Raw genomic sequence first — 18,162 nt, forward strand, 5'->3', positions numbered from 1 at the left:
CGGTAAGCGCTTGTTGGACACCCCTGGATTTCCACGGTGCATTGCAGGAAGCTGGTCACTAACCCACTGTCTATCCGTGGAGAACTAGGAACCACTTATGTTCCCTGGAGTGTGTTCATTCCTGGAAACACTTATCCCACCTATGCCTCTGTCCCCTGACCCTGCAGATTCCCCAGTAAGTTCCCCTGTTCTTTTTGGAGCTCTTGATACAGCTTTAGAAGGGCACAGCCAATTAAAAGCCACAGTAATTATGCTTTTTACTGGTCAACTGCAGAGCTTAGGGAGACACTGATTACACTTCTTTTGCTTTTGCTGGTGCCTCACTAGGAAACAAGAAGGGCTGCATAAGGGCCTCTGAGGACCCACAGGAAGTGCTTGGAAAGCTCCTGCAGCCTAACCAGTCAGCAATTCATAGTCCACAGTCTGGCCAGGCCTCCCAGAGTGAAGGTGCTCTGTTCTGACCTCTACACAGGATAATGAAGTCATGTGGGTCTCATAGGAACCCTAAACTGACTCGATCTCTTACACGTTGAAAGTTATCCTCTTCCACTGGCTCCCCAGTTTCAGGAGAGTGGCCTTCTGGGCAGAGCCTGAAGCCCAGGATCCTCAGATGAGCTATAGGGAATAACCTAGTCTGTGATGTGGCCGAGTGAACCGCACCAACCTCTCATGTTCATTTCAGGAGGCATGCGCGGCCCTCCTGGACCAGTGCCTACACTACGTGCAGTCCAGAAGCCCCCACAGTGCCCCAGAGAAGACTGCCAGCAGCGTGAGCGTGAGCTTCTCGCCCGTCTGCCCGCCCTTGGTGACCACCACCCCCAGCCCCAGCCCCAGCCTTGTGATTGATGGGAGGAGTCTGGCCTATGCCCTAGAGAAGAACCTGGAGGACAAATTCCTCTTCCTCGCTAAGCAGTGCCGGTCTGTCCTTTGTTGTCGCTCAACTCCCCTGCAGAAGAGCATGGTGGTGAAGCTGGTCAGGAGCAAGCTCAAAGCCATGACTCTGGCCATAGGCAAGTATCCACACCAGCCAGGCGGGGCCTTGTGTGAATGAACAGCCCCCACCTCGTGCAGCTGCTTCCTCTCGAAGCCTCCTGAATTTCCTGCCTTTTCCATGCTATGCCAAGAGCTTCCTTGCTCTTTTTTCTATTTATAAAATCACACAGTGCAATAAAGCAGCCTGTTCCAAATATAAAGCTTAGATTTGAAAACCACAAAATACACTAGCAACTGATATAGATATTAGAAAGTCAATAATAGTGTAATGGTGGTTTAAGATGAAGCTTCTTACTGCTTCCTGGGAGGCAGTAGACTACTGTCGCAGGCAGCCATGGCCACAGCGGAGCCCTGCACATGAAACACTATCCCAGGCCCTTTGCAGGTGCCTCTGATCGCTGTGAGCTGCCTGGAGTCCAAGGCCCTGTAATGCTGCAGGACCCAGAGGCTCAGTGGTGATCAGAACTCCCATTGCTTCTTGTCTGCTGAACTTTGTTTTAAGACAAGCATCTAATTTTTTTAAAATTCATCCTAAGGTATAAATAGTTACTAAATTTTGCATCCTTCCCTTAAGGGTTGTGCATCTAATGATGGTTTTTCCTTCCTTCTCTACCCCTCTCCAGTGGTCACCTGTTTCCCCCCAGGGCAGCATCCTTGCCCACCTCCGATTCAGGTCGTCTCCCGTGAGGTTCAGGGACTTGGCAACGCCACCTGCTGGTGAGGGCCGGGAGAGACTGTGGGTAGCCTAGGAAACGGGAGGCTCCCCAGGGTCCCCGGATATCCAGCATTGAACAACCTAGGTGAGAGATGGCTCTGAAATAAAGCATCCTCACCAATCAGTAACAATTACCATATTTTCTACAAAAGGTCTGGGTCAGTCCCTCTTTGCTGCTGTGGGGATGGCTGCCCTATCACTCCTCATCAGGACAGCTGAGGCCTCTGTAGAGCTTGGGTCTGGGGTGGGATGGCCTTAGCAGTGTTACCATGGAGGTGGCCCTGCACTCCAGAGGGCTGTGGTAACTGTTAAGGGGAATGATCATGTTAAGACAGGCAGCTTTCCCATGGGTGGCCCCTCCTCAGGGAGGCTGTCCCAGGACCACCTTTCCCTCCTGTGTCTGGAATGGCTTTTAGGTCTCTCTAACAAATGTTGGAGTCAGGAGCCAAGGAGTCTGCAGGCTACCTCTGCACCCTCAACGCTAACTCTGCTCCTCTACCATCCACCCTCTGTGGTGACATGAGGACAGTGTACCCAGTAGGCTGCTGTGAGACAAATGATAAATCACATTTTTAGTGCCTGGTCAGTGCCTGGCTCAGCCACTGAATCACAGGTGTGTGGCATTCATTTAGGAAAATGGAGGTAAAGCCTCTGCTGGTTAAAAAGAAAAGAAAAAAACAGGAGTTCCGTGGTGGCTCAGTGGGTTAAAGATCTAGCATCGTCACTGCTGTGACTCAGGTCGCTGCTGTGTCGCAGGTTCAGTCCCTGGCCTGGAAACTTCCACATGCTCTGGGCACGGCCAAAAAAAAAAAGAAAAAATTCAAAATAGAATCACAAAAGAGAAAGTAAGGACCCATCAGAACTTTAGCTTATTTCTTTCAGTGAGTTGAAGTGTAGATATGACTTATTCTTGGGCATCCAGCAGTTAATAATCCAGAGAACATCACTGCGTACATATCTCACTTTGAATAGAACATTCTTAGAAAAGCTGCAGAGGTTATTGCTTCACAGAATTTCAGTTGGACAAATATTGACTCATCACCCATGTTGGGCCCAGTGCAATAAAGAACAGAGAAATCACGGGAGAGAGATATCCTGGAGCCATGGTTTTAGTCACTCCAGAGTTGAGTATCTGCACTTTTTGTGTATTTGAAACATGGGAGGTACTCTGGGACTTGTGCCCTTTTGCTGCCCTGTTCCAAGAATGGTCACTATCACTGAGTGACAGTGACTCCAAGTTTCTGCTTGCTTTTCCCTGAAGGTGTCGAGAGTGCTGTCCTGTGCTCCTACACTTGTTTTTATTTGGCTGCGCAGTGGCATGCATAAGTTCCTGGGCTGAGGATCAAACCCATGTCACAGCAATGACCCAAGCCACAGCAATGACAATGCTGGATCCTTAACCACTAGGCCACTAGGGAACTCCAGCTTCTATGCATTTTCTATCAGCAATGTGACTGAATAAGCAGGAGGTCTCCTTTATCACATACTCAGAGACCCCAAGGGTGAGCACAGTATCTAACAAGCTAGCTGGATGTGGGTGTGCAAAAAGAGCCCTCCAGTTTGCTGGGCAGAGTTCCACCTCCTATCATCAGTTTTGAAAACCACTGGTGTGCTGTGAATTGGAGTAGCCTTGGCTAGTATGCTATATGTGTGACCAAGTCTGGAGTAGTCAAGGGGATAACGATGAAGATGGTTGTCCTGTCCCTCCCCATGCTGGATGCCGTGTGAAGAGCTCTCTTGGTTTGAGGAGCCAGTAAAGCAGAGCACATTCTAAGTGGGAAGGTACATGCTGGCCGCTGCTTTCTGTCATACCTCCTGGTCCAAGCATCCTGCCATGCTGCTTCTGCCTGCATCACTTGGTTCCCTAGGGATTCTTCCTCACTCCATCCCAGGACCCTCCACAGGACCCCAGCTCAAGGGCACCCCATGAAGATCCATCAAGCCCATTTGATTCCATGGATCTCAGCTCAAACGATTCTTCCCACCTGTGCTGTTTCTAGGAGACGGAGCCAATGACGTCAGCATGATCCAGGTGGCAGATGTAGGCGTGGGAATCTCGGGCCAGGAGGGCATGCAGGTAAAGACCGAGGGGCCCTCAAACCGTGCTGGCCTTCCTGTGGGTTCTGTCCAGCAGAGCTAAATATTGGACTTCAATACATTCTGGTAGGAGACCAGGTGGCCGGTGGCACTTCATGGGTGTAAAGCCACGTGCCGAGAGTGGGTGTCTGTAAGTATATGTCTGTGAAAAGGTGGGAAAGAGTGCAGCAAGGTGAGTCATCGCCTTCCTCTGGCTGTCAATGCGTAGAAGGCCCTCTTTCCTGCCCCTAAACATTAATGGTGCCATTTGCTGGAGTACTGTTGCAACCTAGTGCCACTATCCAGATGGAATGTAGCCATCTTGGCTTGTGTGAAAATTCATCTCTGCACTATTTTTTTGTCCCTGTCTTTGTCCTGGACCTGAGGTCCAGGCAATGAACCAATGAGTTCATAAAAAAAAATGTTTCTTTTGGATAGAGCTTTACAATTTCTGGACCTTTGATTAACTTTGAATTACAGTATTTTTAGCTTGGTGGTGACCATAGGGAACAATCTATACAGTCGTCTTTTAAAAGTCAGGATGTTGGTCACTGTTTGGTCATTGGTTGATCTGTCCATTGATGCATTCAGTCGGTAATTAGCTATTGAGCATGTATAGATGCCTGGCCTGTTCAGGCTTCTTGATTTCCTCACTTAATACTGAAGTCAAAGTGAGATGGAAAGTCCTGAGCCCAGAAGCACAGTCGTTCCATCTCAGGCCCATCCTCTGCACCTTCCAACTCTCCTCTTCTACTCCACTGGTTTGTGTTCTGTTACTTGGCGTATTTTTTCTTCCTCCACAAAATTGAACTTGGAGCCCAAGTTGGAACTCATCCTTACTTCTTCACAGTGCCATGCCCATGGGGAAAGCCTCACCAGTGTCATATGGAGGTTCCCAGGCTAGGGGTTGAATCAGAGCTGTAGCTGCCAGCCTACACCACAACCACAGCAACTCGGGATCTGAGCCATGTCTGCGGCCTACACCCGGCAACACCAGATCCTTAACCCACTAGCCAGGCTAGGGATCGAACCTGCAACCTCATGGTTACTAGTTGGGTTTGTTTCTGCTGCACCACAACAGAAACTCCCATGCTGAGTTTTTCAGCAGCATTGCCTCTTGGCCCCCATTTTCTAGAGTGAAAAGCTACCCAGGGTGGTGCCATAAACCACAGGTGCAGAGAAGTTCACCCAATGAATCCACTTTTTATTGAAGACTCCAGATCCAGCATGTGGGTGGGGAGGGAGGGAGCCACCACCACTACGTGTCCTCAGGGCCGAGGGAGGCAGAGGTGTCTGTGAGCCATAAGAGACTTGGTGAGAACAGCTGAGCTGTAGGGCTCGAATTGAGGTTCTGAACAGACATGACTTTGGGATAGGATGCTTCTGTATTTGTTTATTTATTTATTTATTTAGGGCCGCACCTGCAGCATATGGAAGTTCCCAGGCTAGGAGTCGAATCACAGCTGCAGCTGCTGGCCTGTGCCACAGCCACAGCAACACAGGATCCAAGCCATGTCTGCAACCTACACCACAGCTCAGGGCAATGCCAGATCTTTAAGCCACTGAGCAGGGCCAGGGATCGGCCCCGACTCCTCATGGATACTAGTCGGGTTCATTTCCACTGAGCCACAATGGGAACTCTGTTTCCATACTTATTTAAAGCTATACTTCTTTATGGAGGGTGCAATGTGTAAGACAGTGGTAAGGTTGTACCCCTTTTGACTATTCTCAGGGGCTCAGGTCACCCAGGGGAATGTGGCTCTGCTTGCATTTTAGTTGATCTGATAAGCAAAGGGACATGATGCTGAGCCCTCTGGGAGACATACATGGACCCAGGGAGTCCAAGGGTGGTCACTGAGGAAGAGTGAGGTGCTTGGAGCTCCCCACTCAGCCGGGGTGGGAAAGGGGTCCTGGGTGGGAGCAGAGGGGACCAAGGAGGTTCTGTAGCTTTGAGACGCTGAGTCTTCCATGGAGTCGCCTGGTCCGATACGTTTGTTGAGTGCCCCACAGGCCAAGAACTGGCTGGGAACTGGGGTGGTAGGGGGACCACAACATCCCCTGTCCTGACTCTCATGGAGTGTTCAGAACAGGAGGTTAGAGAAGTATTTTAAACTTAGGAATTCCCTAGTGGCTCTGAGGGTTAAGGATCTGGCATTGTCACTGCTGTGTCATGGGTGCCATCCCTGGCCCATGGCTAGGGCATGGGCGTGGCCAAACAAAACAAGACAAACTTACACCAATAGTCATAATGGAAGTGAGTGCTATGAAAGAGAAACACTGGTTTCCTGGTTGAGGATGTGACAGAAGACTCTGACCTGGCTGGCAGGAAGCACTGGGGAGACCCCCTTGATGGAGGAACAAGCCATGTGTTTGCAGCCCAGATGTGGAGGTGGGAAGTTGTGACCAAAGGCTGGAGAGGCAAGCAGGGCCTGAAAGAGAGCTTCACCTGCACTTCTCAAGAGTCAAGGCTGCTTCTTAAAGACCTCCTAGTCCTCTCCTTAACTCTATTTAACAACAACCCTTTGAGGGTTTTTTTGTTTGATTTTGGCTGCCCATGGCATATGGACTTCCTGAGCCAGGGATCAAATCTGAGCCATAGTTTTAGCCTTGGCAACTCTAGATCTTTAACCCACTGTGCTGGACCAAGGATTGAACCACCACTCCAGAGACACCTCTAATAATGTTGCACCACAGTGGGCAGTCCCCCTTTAAGTTTTTTGATGACTCCCTTGAGGCCAGGGACCCTATGTGATCATGTCTATGTCTCTAAGTCTGTGCCTGGCAACTGGAAAGTCTTAATATATGATTTTTGAGAGGATGGCTAGGAGGATAAATGAAGGAAGGAAGGGTGCACAAAACCCTTAAGACACCTGTATGTAGATAGGAAGAGATGTAAAGACACAATTTGCTTCCAGATCCTTAGTTTGGGGTTGGAAAGCATTGTAAGGCTTCAGACTTTTCTGATGCACGGTGATGTTATTCTGTTCCCCAGACTAGACAACATCAAAGGTGACCTACTCTTTTCCAGGTGTTATTTAATTATAGAAAAGTCAGTTAAATTTTAAAAGCAGACATATTTTTGTGTGGAATAATCCTCCAAAGATAAGCAGAAATGTACTTTTTTTCCCCCCTTTTGTCTTTTGAGGGCTGCACCTGCAGCATATGAAAGTCCCCAGGCTATGGGTCAAATCAGAGATATATCTGCCAGCCTACGCCACAGCCCCAGCAATGCAGGATCCGAGCCTTGTCTCAGACCTACGCCAAAGCTCATGGCAATGCCTTAACCCACTGAGCAAGGCCAGGGATCAAACCCACATCCCCATGGACACTAGTCGGTTTCATTACTACTGAATCACAGCGAGAACTCCAGAAATGCATCTCTTATTGACATTTTCTTTGATTTTTTTCCCCCAAATGATTAAATTCACTTTTCAGTATGTTCCAAGTGGTTTGGGGGCACAGAAGGTGTTACTTAGATGGCATCTGTATGGCCCAGTTAGTTTAATTGTGGAGAGCATGGTGTTCAGCAAAGTACGGGGAAGCTTCATCCCCAGGCGTCTTTCCTGTCTGGAGAGGAAGCCTGCTGTCCCTTGTCCTATCAACATCCAGGACCGTGCAGTGGACATCCTAGGACTGAACTGCATGGAGGCCAGGGGAACCAAGGCCCTACACTTGCTCATTATTTGTGGCTCTAGGGGAGAACAACCCAGAATGCACCTCCAGGACAGCCAACTGTCTTAACGCTGGTGCATACATATGGGCAACTTAGGTTTATCTTTGGGTTGAGAGCCTAATATGACTTAGATGAATAAAACATCAGAGGGTTGGAATAGAAAGGAAATGTCTTGCATGTCCATATTTTTGTTTACCTTGTTAAAAAAAAAAAAAAGCATGGGAAAGAAAAAGCAAAAACTTAAACAAAAAATCCATCAATTACATATATTGGAAATCTCAAATGAGTCCTCTAGAGCCATATCCCTGAATGAGGGTATTGTTGAGATTGGAGCCCCCCCCCCCTTTTCTTTGTAATGTCTGCACCTATGGCATATAGAAGTTCCCAGGTGAGACCAGGGATGGAAACCATATCCTCGCAGAGACAGTGTCAGATCCTTAACCTGCTAAACCACAATGGGAACTCCGAGATTGGACTTTTCTTAAATGCAGGCCATCATCAAGGGAGACAGTGGTCCAGTCAGCCTTGGCTGGTCACATGTGTTCAGACTGGATTTTTCCATCCACATCGCACCTTGTGTTTGGGTGGAGGGGGATCTTAGATGGCCTATAACGGGAACTCTCTCCCTCTCAAGGCAGTGATGGCCAGCGACTTCGCAGTGCCCAGATTCCGGTACCTCGAGAGACTCCTCATTGTTCATGGACATTGGTGCTACTCCCGACTTGCCAACATGGTGCTGTACTTCTTCTACAAAAACACGGTAGGTGTGGGAGTTCCCATTGTACTGCAGCAGAAACAAATCTGACTAGTATCCATGAGGATTCAGGTTCCATCCCTGGCCTTGCTCAGTGGGTCGGGGATCCGATGTTGCCATGAGCTGTGGTGTACATGGCAGATGTGGCTTGGATCCCAAGTTGCTATGGTGGTGGCATATGCTGGCAGCTGTAGCTCTGATTTGACTAGTAGCCTGGGAACTTCCATATGCTGTGGGTGCAGCCCTAAAAAGCAAAATGAAAAACAAAAAACCAAAAAAAAAAACATAGTAGGGGTTTGATGCCAGGATAGAGGATTTTAGCTATGAAAGGCCTGAGAGTCACAGGGCCCTCACCTGAACGTGGCCCTTAGGCCACCTCATTGGTTCCACCCTCCTTAGCCTTTGTGGATTCCCCCCATACCTGCCCTGGCCTTGTACCTGGAATCTGAATTCTCCTGCACTACTGAGGGAGAAGGTTGAGGAAACGGGTCCATCCAGGAAAAACATCCACTTGTAGCTTTATAATAAGTAGAGGAGTCGGGAGTTCTCATCGTGGCACAGCAGAAACGAATCTGACTTGGAACCATGGGGTTGTGGGTTCGATCCCTGGCCTCACTCAGTGGGTTAAGGATCTGGTGGTGCTGTGAGCTGTGGTGTGGGTCACAGACATGACTTGGATCTGGCATTGCTGTGGTTATGGCTATGGCCAGCAGCTGTAGCTCAGATTGGACCCCTAGCCTGGGGACCTCCATATGCCGTGGCTATGGCCCTAAAAAGAGAAAAAAAAAAAAGAAGAGGAAGGGGGAAAAAAGAATTAAAAAAAAAAAAAGTAGAGGAGTTCCCCTGTGGAGCAGCGGGTTAAGGATCTGGAATTGTCACTGCTGTGGCATGGGTTCAATCCCTAGTCTAGGAACTTCTGCATGCCAAAAAAATAAAAATAAGTAAAAATCCCTGGGCACCACCCAACATCTGATGAATTTGATGAGAGTGATGAAGAAACAAAATTCATAAATGATTCTGAGACCCCTGGTTTGAATGGCAGGATTGATGATGGAGTCGGTAATCAACACTGGGAATGTGGGACAGGAAGTAAGTGTGAATGGAAAATGTCAGGAACTGGAGTTTGGAGGCATTGAGCAAGCTTTGTAGCTTGGGTCACTGCTGTGGCTTGGGTTTGATCCCTGACCCAGGAACTTTGGCCGCAGGTATGGCTGAAAAGAAAAAGTAGAGCAGCCATGAGATACAATGGTTTGCATAAAGTCATCAGCCAGGGAGCAGTCAGGCCACATTTAGCCTCCATCCATCTGACTCCAGCTCCCAAGCCCTTGATCCGGAGTCCTCTGATCCTTGCTCACTCCAGAGCAGGCAGGGAATTGCATGATAAGCAGGGCTGTGATTGGCAGTCCTGGAGCAGAATGAGAGGACTCACGCTGTGATCCTGATACTGGGTGGCCCACTGAGAGATGCCTGCCCTACCCTCTCGGTGCTGGCAGCGCAGACGCCCTCTTCCAAAATTGACGCTTCTGTTAGGACATGCCTGGGGTGGCTCAGGACAGTTCTATCTCTCTAGAGAAATGGATCCAGGGCCCTGGTCCATTTCCTGTTGCCCCTTGCATTTAACGCTTAGTTCCTTCATTACTATGTCCTTGGCAGACGGCAAGCTTTCTCCAGGATGGACAGCATGGCTATTTCAGAACCCTGCTCTACTTGTAAGTGAGGTATAGACATTTTGCTGAGAAGTAGCTGGATTGCTCCTTGTCACTCTTTTTTTTTTTTTTTTTCATGGCCACACCCACTTCACATGGAAGTTCCCAGGGCAGTGGGTTGAATCCCTACGCTTTTCTGTGCAGCACCAGATCCTTTAACCCACTGTGCCAAGAAGGGGTCAAACCCACACCTCTGCAGTGACCTGAACTGCTGCAGGTGGATTCTTTTTTTTTTTTTTTTTTTTTTTGTCATTTTAGGGACACAGGTGCAGCTTACAGAAGTTCCCAGGCTAGGAGTTGAGGGGTTGAATCAGAGCTACAGCTGCTTGCCTACACCACAGCCGTAGCAATGCGGGATCCAAGCCGCATCTGGGACCTATACCACAGTTCACAGCAACGCCAGATCCTTAACCCACTGCTCAAGGCCAGGAATTGAACCCGAGTCATCATGGATCTTAGCCAGGTTCATTACCACTGATCCATGACGGGAACTCCTGCAGTCAGATCCTTAACCCACTGAGCCATCGTGGAAACTCCACTCCTTGTCACTCTTGCCTCTGATAGCTTGTGGTCAAAGGCGCCAACAAGGAGACAAAATAAAGAAACTCTGGGGATAACTGAGCCTCCAGAACCATCCCATGAACACACCACACTGGACAGCACAGCTCCAAAATCCTGTCCTTTTCTGAAACAAAATAAAATACCTTGAAAGGTATAGTTATTTCTAATTGCACTTTAAAATCTCCATATTCACTCTGTATTACCATCAAGACAGCCCTTGTGCATGTCTTAAATGTTCCTTCTCAAGGCTCAGACTTACCTGTCTTTTCCCATCCTCTCTTGCCCCCTCACTCTCACCTGTTTTTTGAAATGTCTTCTAGCAAATGAATACAGATACTCAGAACCAATCAGGGCATGTCTGATTTTATAGTCTGAGTTCTGGAAATTAATATATATTGGGTTCTGCCTGGGACTCGATCCACACAAGGCTGTGCCACACTGTCCCTGTCCTTGTTGGATTACTGCCCATTCTTCTGACCGACTGGCATTGCCTCCCCAGCACCAAGCCCCTCCCCACCCCATGAGCACAGTTGCAAACCTAGAGGATCCCAGCTCCCAGAGGAGTGGGTGATCACTTTGAGTAAAGGTGAGTGGGGCTGGGCAGGATGGAAACCTGTCATTCATTAGCTGTGCAGTCTAGAGCAAGTCATTTGCCTTCTGTGGACTTTGTTTTCTTCATCTGAAAACAAAACGAAACTCAAGAATTGAATTCTACCCTAATTCCTCATGAAAATTTCTCAGACGGAGAGGAAGGCATTCAACATTTCAGTTGCAAACGAGGCCCAGAGCGCCACCTGGAATGGGCCCAGCCTCCTGCCTGCCAGGGAGAATCTGTCCTCATGGAGGGAGGAAAGGAGGAAGGAGAGCCTGTTTTTACTCTAAGATGCAGGGCCTTGTTAACAAGCGCTTAATCTACTTGAGAAGTTCGAGGATAATCACCCTGCCTCCAAAAGTGAGAAATTCATTAGTTTTAGGAATAAGTTGGCCTTCCTTTCCAGTCAGGAGCAGAGAAGAAAAGTTTCCATAGCAACAGTGGTTTAGGTTCTAAGGCTGTTCGGTACTACAGGAGGAAAAAAAAAATCTCAATTATCTAAATGCTTTTCCTCCTCTTTGTTTGACCCCACTTGTTCACTAGATGACTCATTAGGCATCACCTGAGGGGGTGAGAGAGAGAAAAATCAGGAGTGGGCGTGAAGAGGGAAGAAAGTCAGTGAAAAAGCCCAGTTTGTCGATTTTTAGGGTGGAGGGGAACAGTGGCATTCAGTCATAGACTGAAACAAGTCCTGGAGGATCTATATCATTAGAGGTGCTGTCCATGTAGACTGTCATTGTTTCTGAGCTTTGGAACAAGCCATTTTTAGGTCAAGAAACCAGAGCTCAGGGAGGTTATGTGACTATGTCAAGGTCAGACATGTGCACCAGCCGAAGCTTCAGAACCCACACCCAGGCCGTTGCCTGCAGGGCTCAGCTAAGAATGTTCTTCTACAGTGGCTCTTCCAGGCTGAGACCTACAAGTGGTTAAACAAGTTGGGTTTATTACTCATACGATGACCACAGTCTAGTCATTGAACACCTTGGACCTCAGTTTCCTTTTCTCTAAATGAGGTGAACACACTAGCCCTGCTGGAGCCTCAGACAGAGGAAAGAGCCACCCTGCTCACAGTGACAAGCACGGACCATCGACAAGCCTCTACAGTGTGCAGGGGGCTTTTGAGAGTTCTTCAAGGTGCCTTAGTCATTAATCCTCACTGCAACCCCATAACTAAGTACCATTGGTGCACCGGTTTCATGGACAAGGTCACTGAGGCAGAGAGGTGGTAAATGGTCTGTGTCAGGGGCACAACTAATAAGTGTAAAAATGCTTTGCAATTGCTAAACTGCCATGCTCCTCCTCGCCATAAATGCACTCAGGCCAGGGATGTTCGGGGATCAAATAACAGTAGGATGAGATCCACCCAGCTCCACCTACCTTGCACAAGAGGAGGCTCTTCCACCTCCTTGAACCTTCCTTTCCTGCTCACGGGAGCTGCAGGGACCAGCGATGATGCCTATAGCTTACCTTCCAACAGAGCACCCAGCAGATGCCAGGGCTCTCAGTCAAGGCAGCAATGTTGATGTCATCATTGACTTTACCGCCATGCTTGTGTGAGTCAGGAATTGCACATGGTTCCTCATCAGAAAGAGGGAGGCAGGATTCGAGATGTAGCCCAGGTAGGTTTAGTTTAGTGCACAGCGAGGGGTGCCAGGAAAGAAGCCTGGTGATGGGTGATGCACCCAGCTGGCCTTCTTGAGATGTGAACCACTCTAGACCCTGCCAGACCTTTATTTTGTTTTCTTTTACCATCTGTGGCCATTTTGGGCACAAGACCTCATCCCACCAAGGACTGTAGGTGGGAATTCCTAGCTCCCCTTGTTGGTCTTTGATGCTCAAGGGATCAGGGAAGGTGCAGGGAGGAGGAAGAGAAAGAGATAAAGGGCACCAAGGGTAGGACTGTCTTTGGTGAAAACATCTGCTTATAAAGTCAGTCTTTACAGTCAGACTTTGCAAGCCCCTTGGCTCCCCTGGCCAAGAATCTGCAGAGCAGCTGAGAATTGCTCATCCCCACTCTTCCCCCTCTTGATCACAGATGTTCGTGGGCCTCCTGTTTTGGTTCCAGTTCTACTGCGGCTTCTCTGCATCTGCCATGATTGACCAGTGGTACCTGATCTTCTTTAACCTGCTCTTCTCATCGCTTCCCCAGCTGGTGACTGGGGTTCTGGACAAGGACGTGCCCGCTGACGTGCTGCTGACCAAGCCACAGCTCTACAAGAGCGGCCAGAACAGGGAGGTGAGGCTCCCTGTCCTCCTCCCAGAAAGTGCCAGTCCCTCACCTCCCTCTAAAGGGACACCCTGGGGAGTTCCCATTGTAGCTCAGCGGTTAACGAACCCAGCTAGGATCCATGAGGATGCGGGTTGGATCCCTGGCCTCTCTCAGTGGGTTAAGGATACGGTGTTGCCACGAGCTGTGGTGTAGGTCTCACATGTGACTTGGATTCCGAGTTGCTGTGGCTGTAGTGTAAGCCAGCAGCTGTAGCTCCAATTCAACCCCTTGCTTGGGAACTTCCATATGCTGCCAGTGTGGCCCTAAAAAGCAAAAAATTAAATTAAATTAAAAATAAATGGACACCCTGGGACAAACAGTTCAATTCTAGACGCTGACCAGTGGGAGGAACGCAATGAATTCTGTCTCCTAGACTGTGCAATGCTCTAGGTAGAGAGAGATGACTGGTTGTGGTGATGGTATCAGGGGTGTATGTAGGTGCCCAAACTCATCAAAATGCACACATTAAAAATGTACAGATTTTGTATATCAATTTACTTAAGTAAAGCTTAAAAGAAAGGCAAGATTTAAAAAAAAAAAAAAAAAAAAAAGAAGAAATCTCCGGGACTCCAAGGAAAGCCCCCTTTTTTTTTTTCTTTTTTTTTTGGGGGGGGGGTTTAATGGCTGTACCCACAGCATAACAGGGACTGAATCCAGGCTGTGGCCACAGCAACAACAAGCAGATCCTTTAATCCACTGTTCCAGGCCAGGGATGGAACCCACTCCTCTGCAGTGACCCAAGCTACTGCAGTTGTATTCTTAACCCAACTGTGCCACAGCAGGAACTCCAGGAAAGCCCATTTGGAATCTTAAGTCAAGGTCACATGTGATCATTGCAGCCAGAGCAGAGATTTTTCTAAAACATCCCAAAGAAATGTGATTTACTTTGAATGAGGTTTAATGAGAAGAGTACCCCCTAGGGAAACCCCAGAAAGAACAAGTGAATACCAACAGATGATGTAAATACAGGTTTACCTCAATACACCACGTAGATTGACATGCTAATTACTAGCTGTTCCTAGCCAGCCATTAAAGGAAGCCCTGTTGGAATTACTCTATGTGTGCCAAGGTAACGGAGCCCTACATCTCACACAAGGGTCTCTAATTCAGAACTGATTCACTAGAGAGTTGACTTCCCCTCAGGCAGCGTGGGGTGGGGGCTAATGAGGGTCAGGAAGATAAGGAGGCCTCTGCTTGTCACCTGTCACCTGGGGCAGCTCCTGCACTCGGTCAGGCCTCAGCTCTTACGGCTGCAGGGAGTTTGTCCTGGGGTTTCAGGTGATAGCAGGAAGGGCCTGGCTTTCCAAAGCGCCCAGTAAATGCTCATCTATCCACTCCTGTGCCCTATGGGCCAGCACCAGCAGCTCAGAACTCAACAAAGTTAAATACAGAATCGGGCACCCAGACAGTGAAGACATGATTAGTCCATTTCAAGGTCATTGTTGCCCTTGGTAAGCAGCTGTTTGATTTTAACATTAGGAAACATCCATGATCTAATTTCAAAATAACTCACCTTTAAGAAACATTCTAGGGGTTCCACCAATAAAGAGAGGCAAAGCCCTGACAGAGTAGAAATAAAAAGACTCAGATTCGGAAATAAATTCATTTTTATCAGAACAGAAAGAGATTCACAGTCATAGAAAACAAATTATGGTTACCAAAGGGGAAAGGGGGGTAGGGAGGAGATAAATTAGGAATTTGGGAGTAACATGCACACACTACTATTTATAAAACAGGTAACCAGCAAGGCCCTACACAGAGAATTATAATCCATAGTTTCTAATAATCCATATGGGAAGAGAATCTGTATGGGAAGAAGATTACACACACACACACACACACACACACACACACACACACACACACGTAACTTGGTTACTGTGCTGTGTGCCTGAAATTAAGACAATGTTGTAAATCAGCTATAGCTCAATAAAAATTAAATTTTAAAAATAAAATTAAATATATAAAAAATATATATAGTCTCTCTCTACATATAGTGTGTGTGTCTATATATATGTATAGTCTAAAAAAGGTTAAAAAAAAGAAGGATTCAGATTGGGGGACGATGCCAGAATTTCAGAGGAATGTTCCCTCATGCGATTTTAAGAGACATTTTCATTTCTCTGCTGTTGACCTTGAAATACTGGAGCAGGTCTTGTGGATCCAGTTGCTCTCAGTGAGTCTCCAGGCCTTTCTGTAATGTTTTTCCAGCCACTTGCCCTCCCCCAAAGTCCTGAATTGGCAAGTCTCCCTGGGTGCTTGACTTTTGCCTTAGGGACCCCTGTGACCAGCTGTCACCTCTGAGCTTGTTTTTGTGTCTCAGGAATACGGGCCTCGCACATTCTGGTTGAACATGGCTGATGCTGCCTTCCAGAGCCTGGTGTGCTTCTTCATTCCCTACCTGGTAAGTTACCAGAACCTGGTAAGTTGGCAGTAGCCACAGCCTTTCCCACCAGGTCACCTGGCCACATGCAGACACACGACCTTCTGTCTTTCAGGCTTACTACGACTCAGACACAGACATGTTCACCTGGGGGACCCCTATCACTACCATCGCTTTGTTCACCTTCCTGCTGCACCTGGGCATTGAGACCAAGACCTGGGTGAGAGTTGCGGGCGCTCTCCAGAAGGGGCTGGGCCACGTAACCTTCACCTCCAAACAGACTCCGTGCGATCCAGCAGGGCTGTGAGCAGACAGGAGTGCAAAGCCCATCTCACTGTGACAAGAACAAAAACAGATCCACAGACCGGCCACACAGACCCAAGCTCAGGGTGTGGAAGCAGCTGCAGCCTTGGTTCTGGGCCCCTTCCCACTGGAGCCCCTCCACCCCAGGCTCCCCTTCCCTCTCCCTCCCCCTGCATCCTCCTGTGTTCAGGCCAGTCCAGGGTTCCCATAGCTCCACGCCCCACTGACACCCTGTTTCCATCAAGCCTGCTTGTGGAGGACCAGTGGATTGTTGTTGAAATAAAACCCTGTCTTTCTCTCCCCACCTTAGACCTGGCTCAACTGGACAGCTTGTGGCTTCAGTATCCTTTTATTTTTCACCGTGGCTTTGATTTATAATGCTTCCTGTGCAACCTGCTATCCTCCATCCAACCCCTATTGGACCATGCAGACATTAATGGGAGACCCCGTGTTTTACTTGACTTGTCTCATTGCACCTGTCGCCGCGCTACTGCCCAGGTGGGTTTGTGGAACATTGACCTTCAGGTCCTCTGTGAGCCCTGAGAGCCTTTTCCTTGCTGTGCTCCCGCACTATCTGAGTCTCAAAAGCTCAAAGGCACCACTGCAGCAAACGATGACTGTTTTCTATGTGTTCTTTCCAGATTGTTTTTCAAAGCCCTACAGGGAAGCCTTTTCCCCACTCAGCTTCAGCTGGGACGCCAGTTGGCCAAGAGGTCCCCCAAGAAACTCAGGGCTCCCAAAGAGACCTCTGCTCAGGAAGGCCTCCCAGGAGAACCAAGAACTGAACCGTCAGAGCAGGGGAGCCTCGGCACCTCCAGGTCCTTGTCCCAGGACTGCAGCTCGCAGGCAACCTGGCCTGCCCAGCAGCCGGCCTGCTCCCCAGAAGCCAGCGGGGAGCCCAGCGTGGTGGATGTGAGTGTGCCTCTGAGGGAAGACGCCCTTCTGGAAGGGCTGAGCAGCCAGACCCCGGGGTTGTCCTCGCCAGGAGAAATGATCCTGGGATGTCCTGGAGACTCCAAGATGAAGCCCACCAGCACCAGCAGAGCAGCCCCCCTCTCATCCATCTTCAGCCTGTCCGGCTTCAGCTCACTCAACTGGATTTCTTCTCTCTCGTTGGTCAGCGGGCTGGGAAGCGTCCTACAGTTCTCCCGAAGTGGTTTACAGATGGACAAGCAGGACAGCGAGTTCTTGCCTAGCCCCCTTCCGCCAGACCAGAACCTACAGGCCACAGACTATTTCTAGGAGCCCTTCCAGGGCCTGCGGCTGCTGGTGGCAGTGGTGAAAACCTCGAAATGCTCTTTTTTTTTTTTTTATAACATAGACATTAATATTATTTATGTTTCTTATTTGCACAGAAGAGTTCTAGTGAGATGTATTTTATATATTTCCAAGGCTAACACAGGAAATGAAAGGTACCAAAAAGAAAGTTTATTTTTTAAAATTTCTAAGTAGAGTATATTGAAGAGAAAAATAAGAGCTTTAACATATATAAAAGTTTAAAGGAGAGTGACACTTGAAAGGGTGTGTTTGGATTTATTTTTTCATCTCGTTTTATAAGAAAATGCATTCTGACTGGTTTTCTTCAACTCATGTGGCCTTTGCTTTCCCCAAGTGTAAACATATGTGAGCACAGTGAACCCTGGGCGGGTGTGGAGGGAGGGAGGAGGTGGGCAAGTACACAGCCCCAGCAGATCTCCCTGCCGTCTTGTTTCTCCATCCCACCACTAGGGGGTGGGGGGGCTTTGCTTCACCAGGAACGGGAAAGTGAGAACTCCAGGAAAACCTACAGAAGTTCATCCCCGTGCTCATTTTTTACACAGGCATTAGGTAAAGATCACCTGCAGGTATTACAGTTCCCATGTAAGGCCTTGCCTGTCAAAATCATAATAAACAACCTTCACTTTGCAAAGAGAGCGTGTCCGGTTGTCACTGTTGTGTGATGTTAACTAATGTTATTAATGTGACCTAATGTTACCGAAACTCATGTTCATGTGCCCAGTGCAGAGTGAGGCCAAACAAATGGGAACTGAGTTTGGAGCAGATAAAGTTTTATTGCAGGACCAAGCAAGGGCATTGGCGGTTCATGCTCAAAAATACCCCAAACTTCCCGAAGCGTTTCAGCAAAGCTTTTTTTTTT

The 18,162-nt window shown here is 48.4% G+C and overlaps 1 protein-coding gene across 7 annotated transcripts in view; it reads left to right on the top strand.

The window, feature by feature from the left end:
* ATP10A (ATPase phospholipid transporting 10A (putative)) overlaps positions 1-17,934 on the top strand; it is a 173,791-nt gene extending 155,857 nt beyond the window's left edge. For 5 of the 7 annotated variants that reach the window (XM_021098662.2, XM_084976310.1, XM_084976315.1 and 2 more), the window contains 8 exons: positions 683-1,010; positions 3,709-3,785; positions 8,092-8,217; positions 13,106-13,306; positions 15,663-15,743; positions 15,838-15,942; positions 16,336-16,523; positions 16,667-17,934. In XM_021098662.2, the coding sequence (XP_020954321.2) occupies positions 683-1,010; positions 3,709-3,785; positions 8,092-8,217; positions 13,106-13,306; positions 15,663-15,743; positions 15,838-15,942; positions 16,336-16,523; positions 16,667-17,267 (1,707 nt within the window). In that variant the 3' untranslated portion in view covers positions 17,268-17,934. The remainder of the gene's footprint in view (positions 1-682; positions 1,011-3,708; positions 3,786-8,091; positions 8,218-13,105; positions 13,307-15,662; positions 15,744-15,837; positions 15,943-16,335; positions 16,524-16,666) is intronic. The other 2 variants (XR_014815399.1, XM_084976308.1) reach the window with 2 other exon arrangements.
* Positions 17,935-18,162: the final 228 nt, after the last annotated feature.

This window comes from Sus scrofa, chromosome 1 (assembly GCF_054392235.1).
Source record: "Sus scrofa isolate SSC_HxYL_T2T_F1_AM1 chromosome 1, Sscrofa_HxYL_maternal_Yorkshire_Landrace_v2.0, whole genome shotgun sequence".
Lineage (NCBI taxonomy): Eukaryota > Metazoa > Chordata > Mammalia > Artiodactyla > Suidae > Sus > Sus scrofa.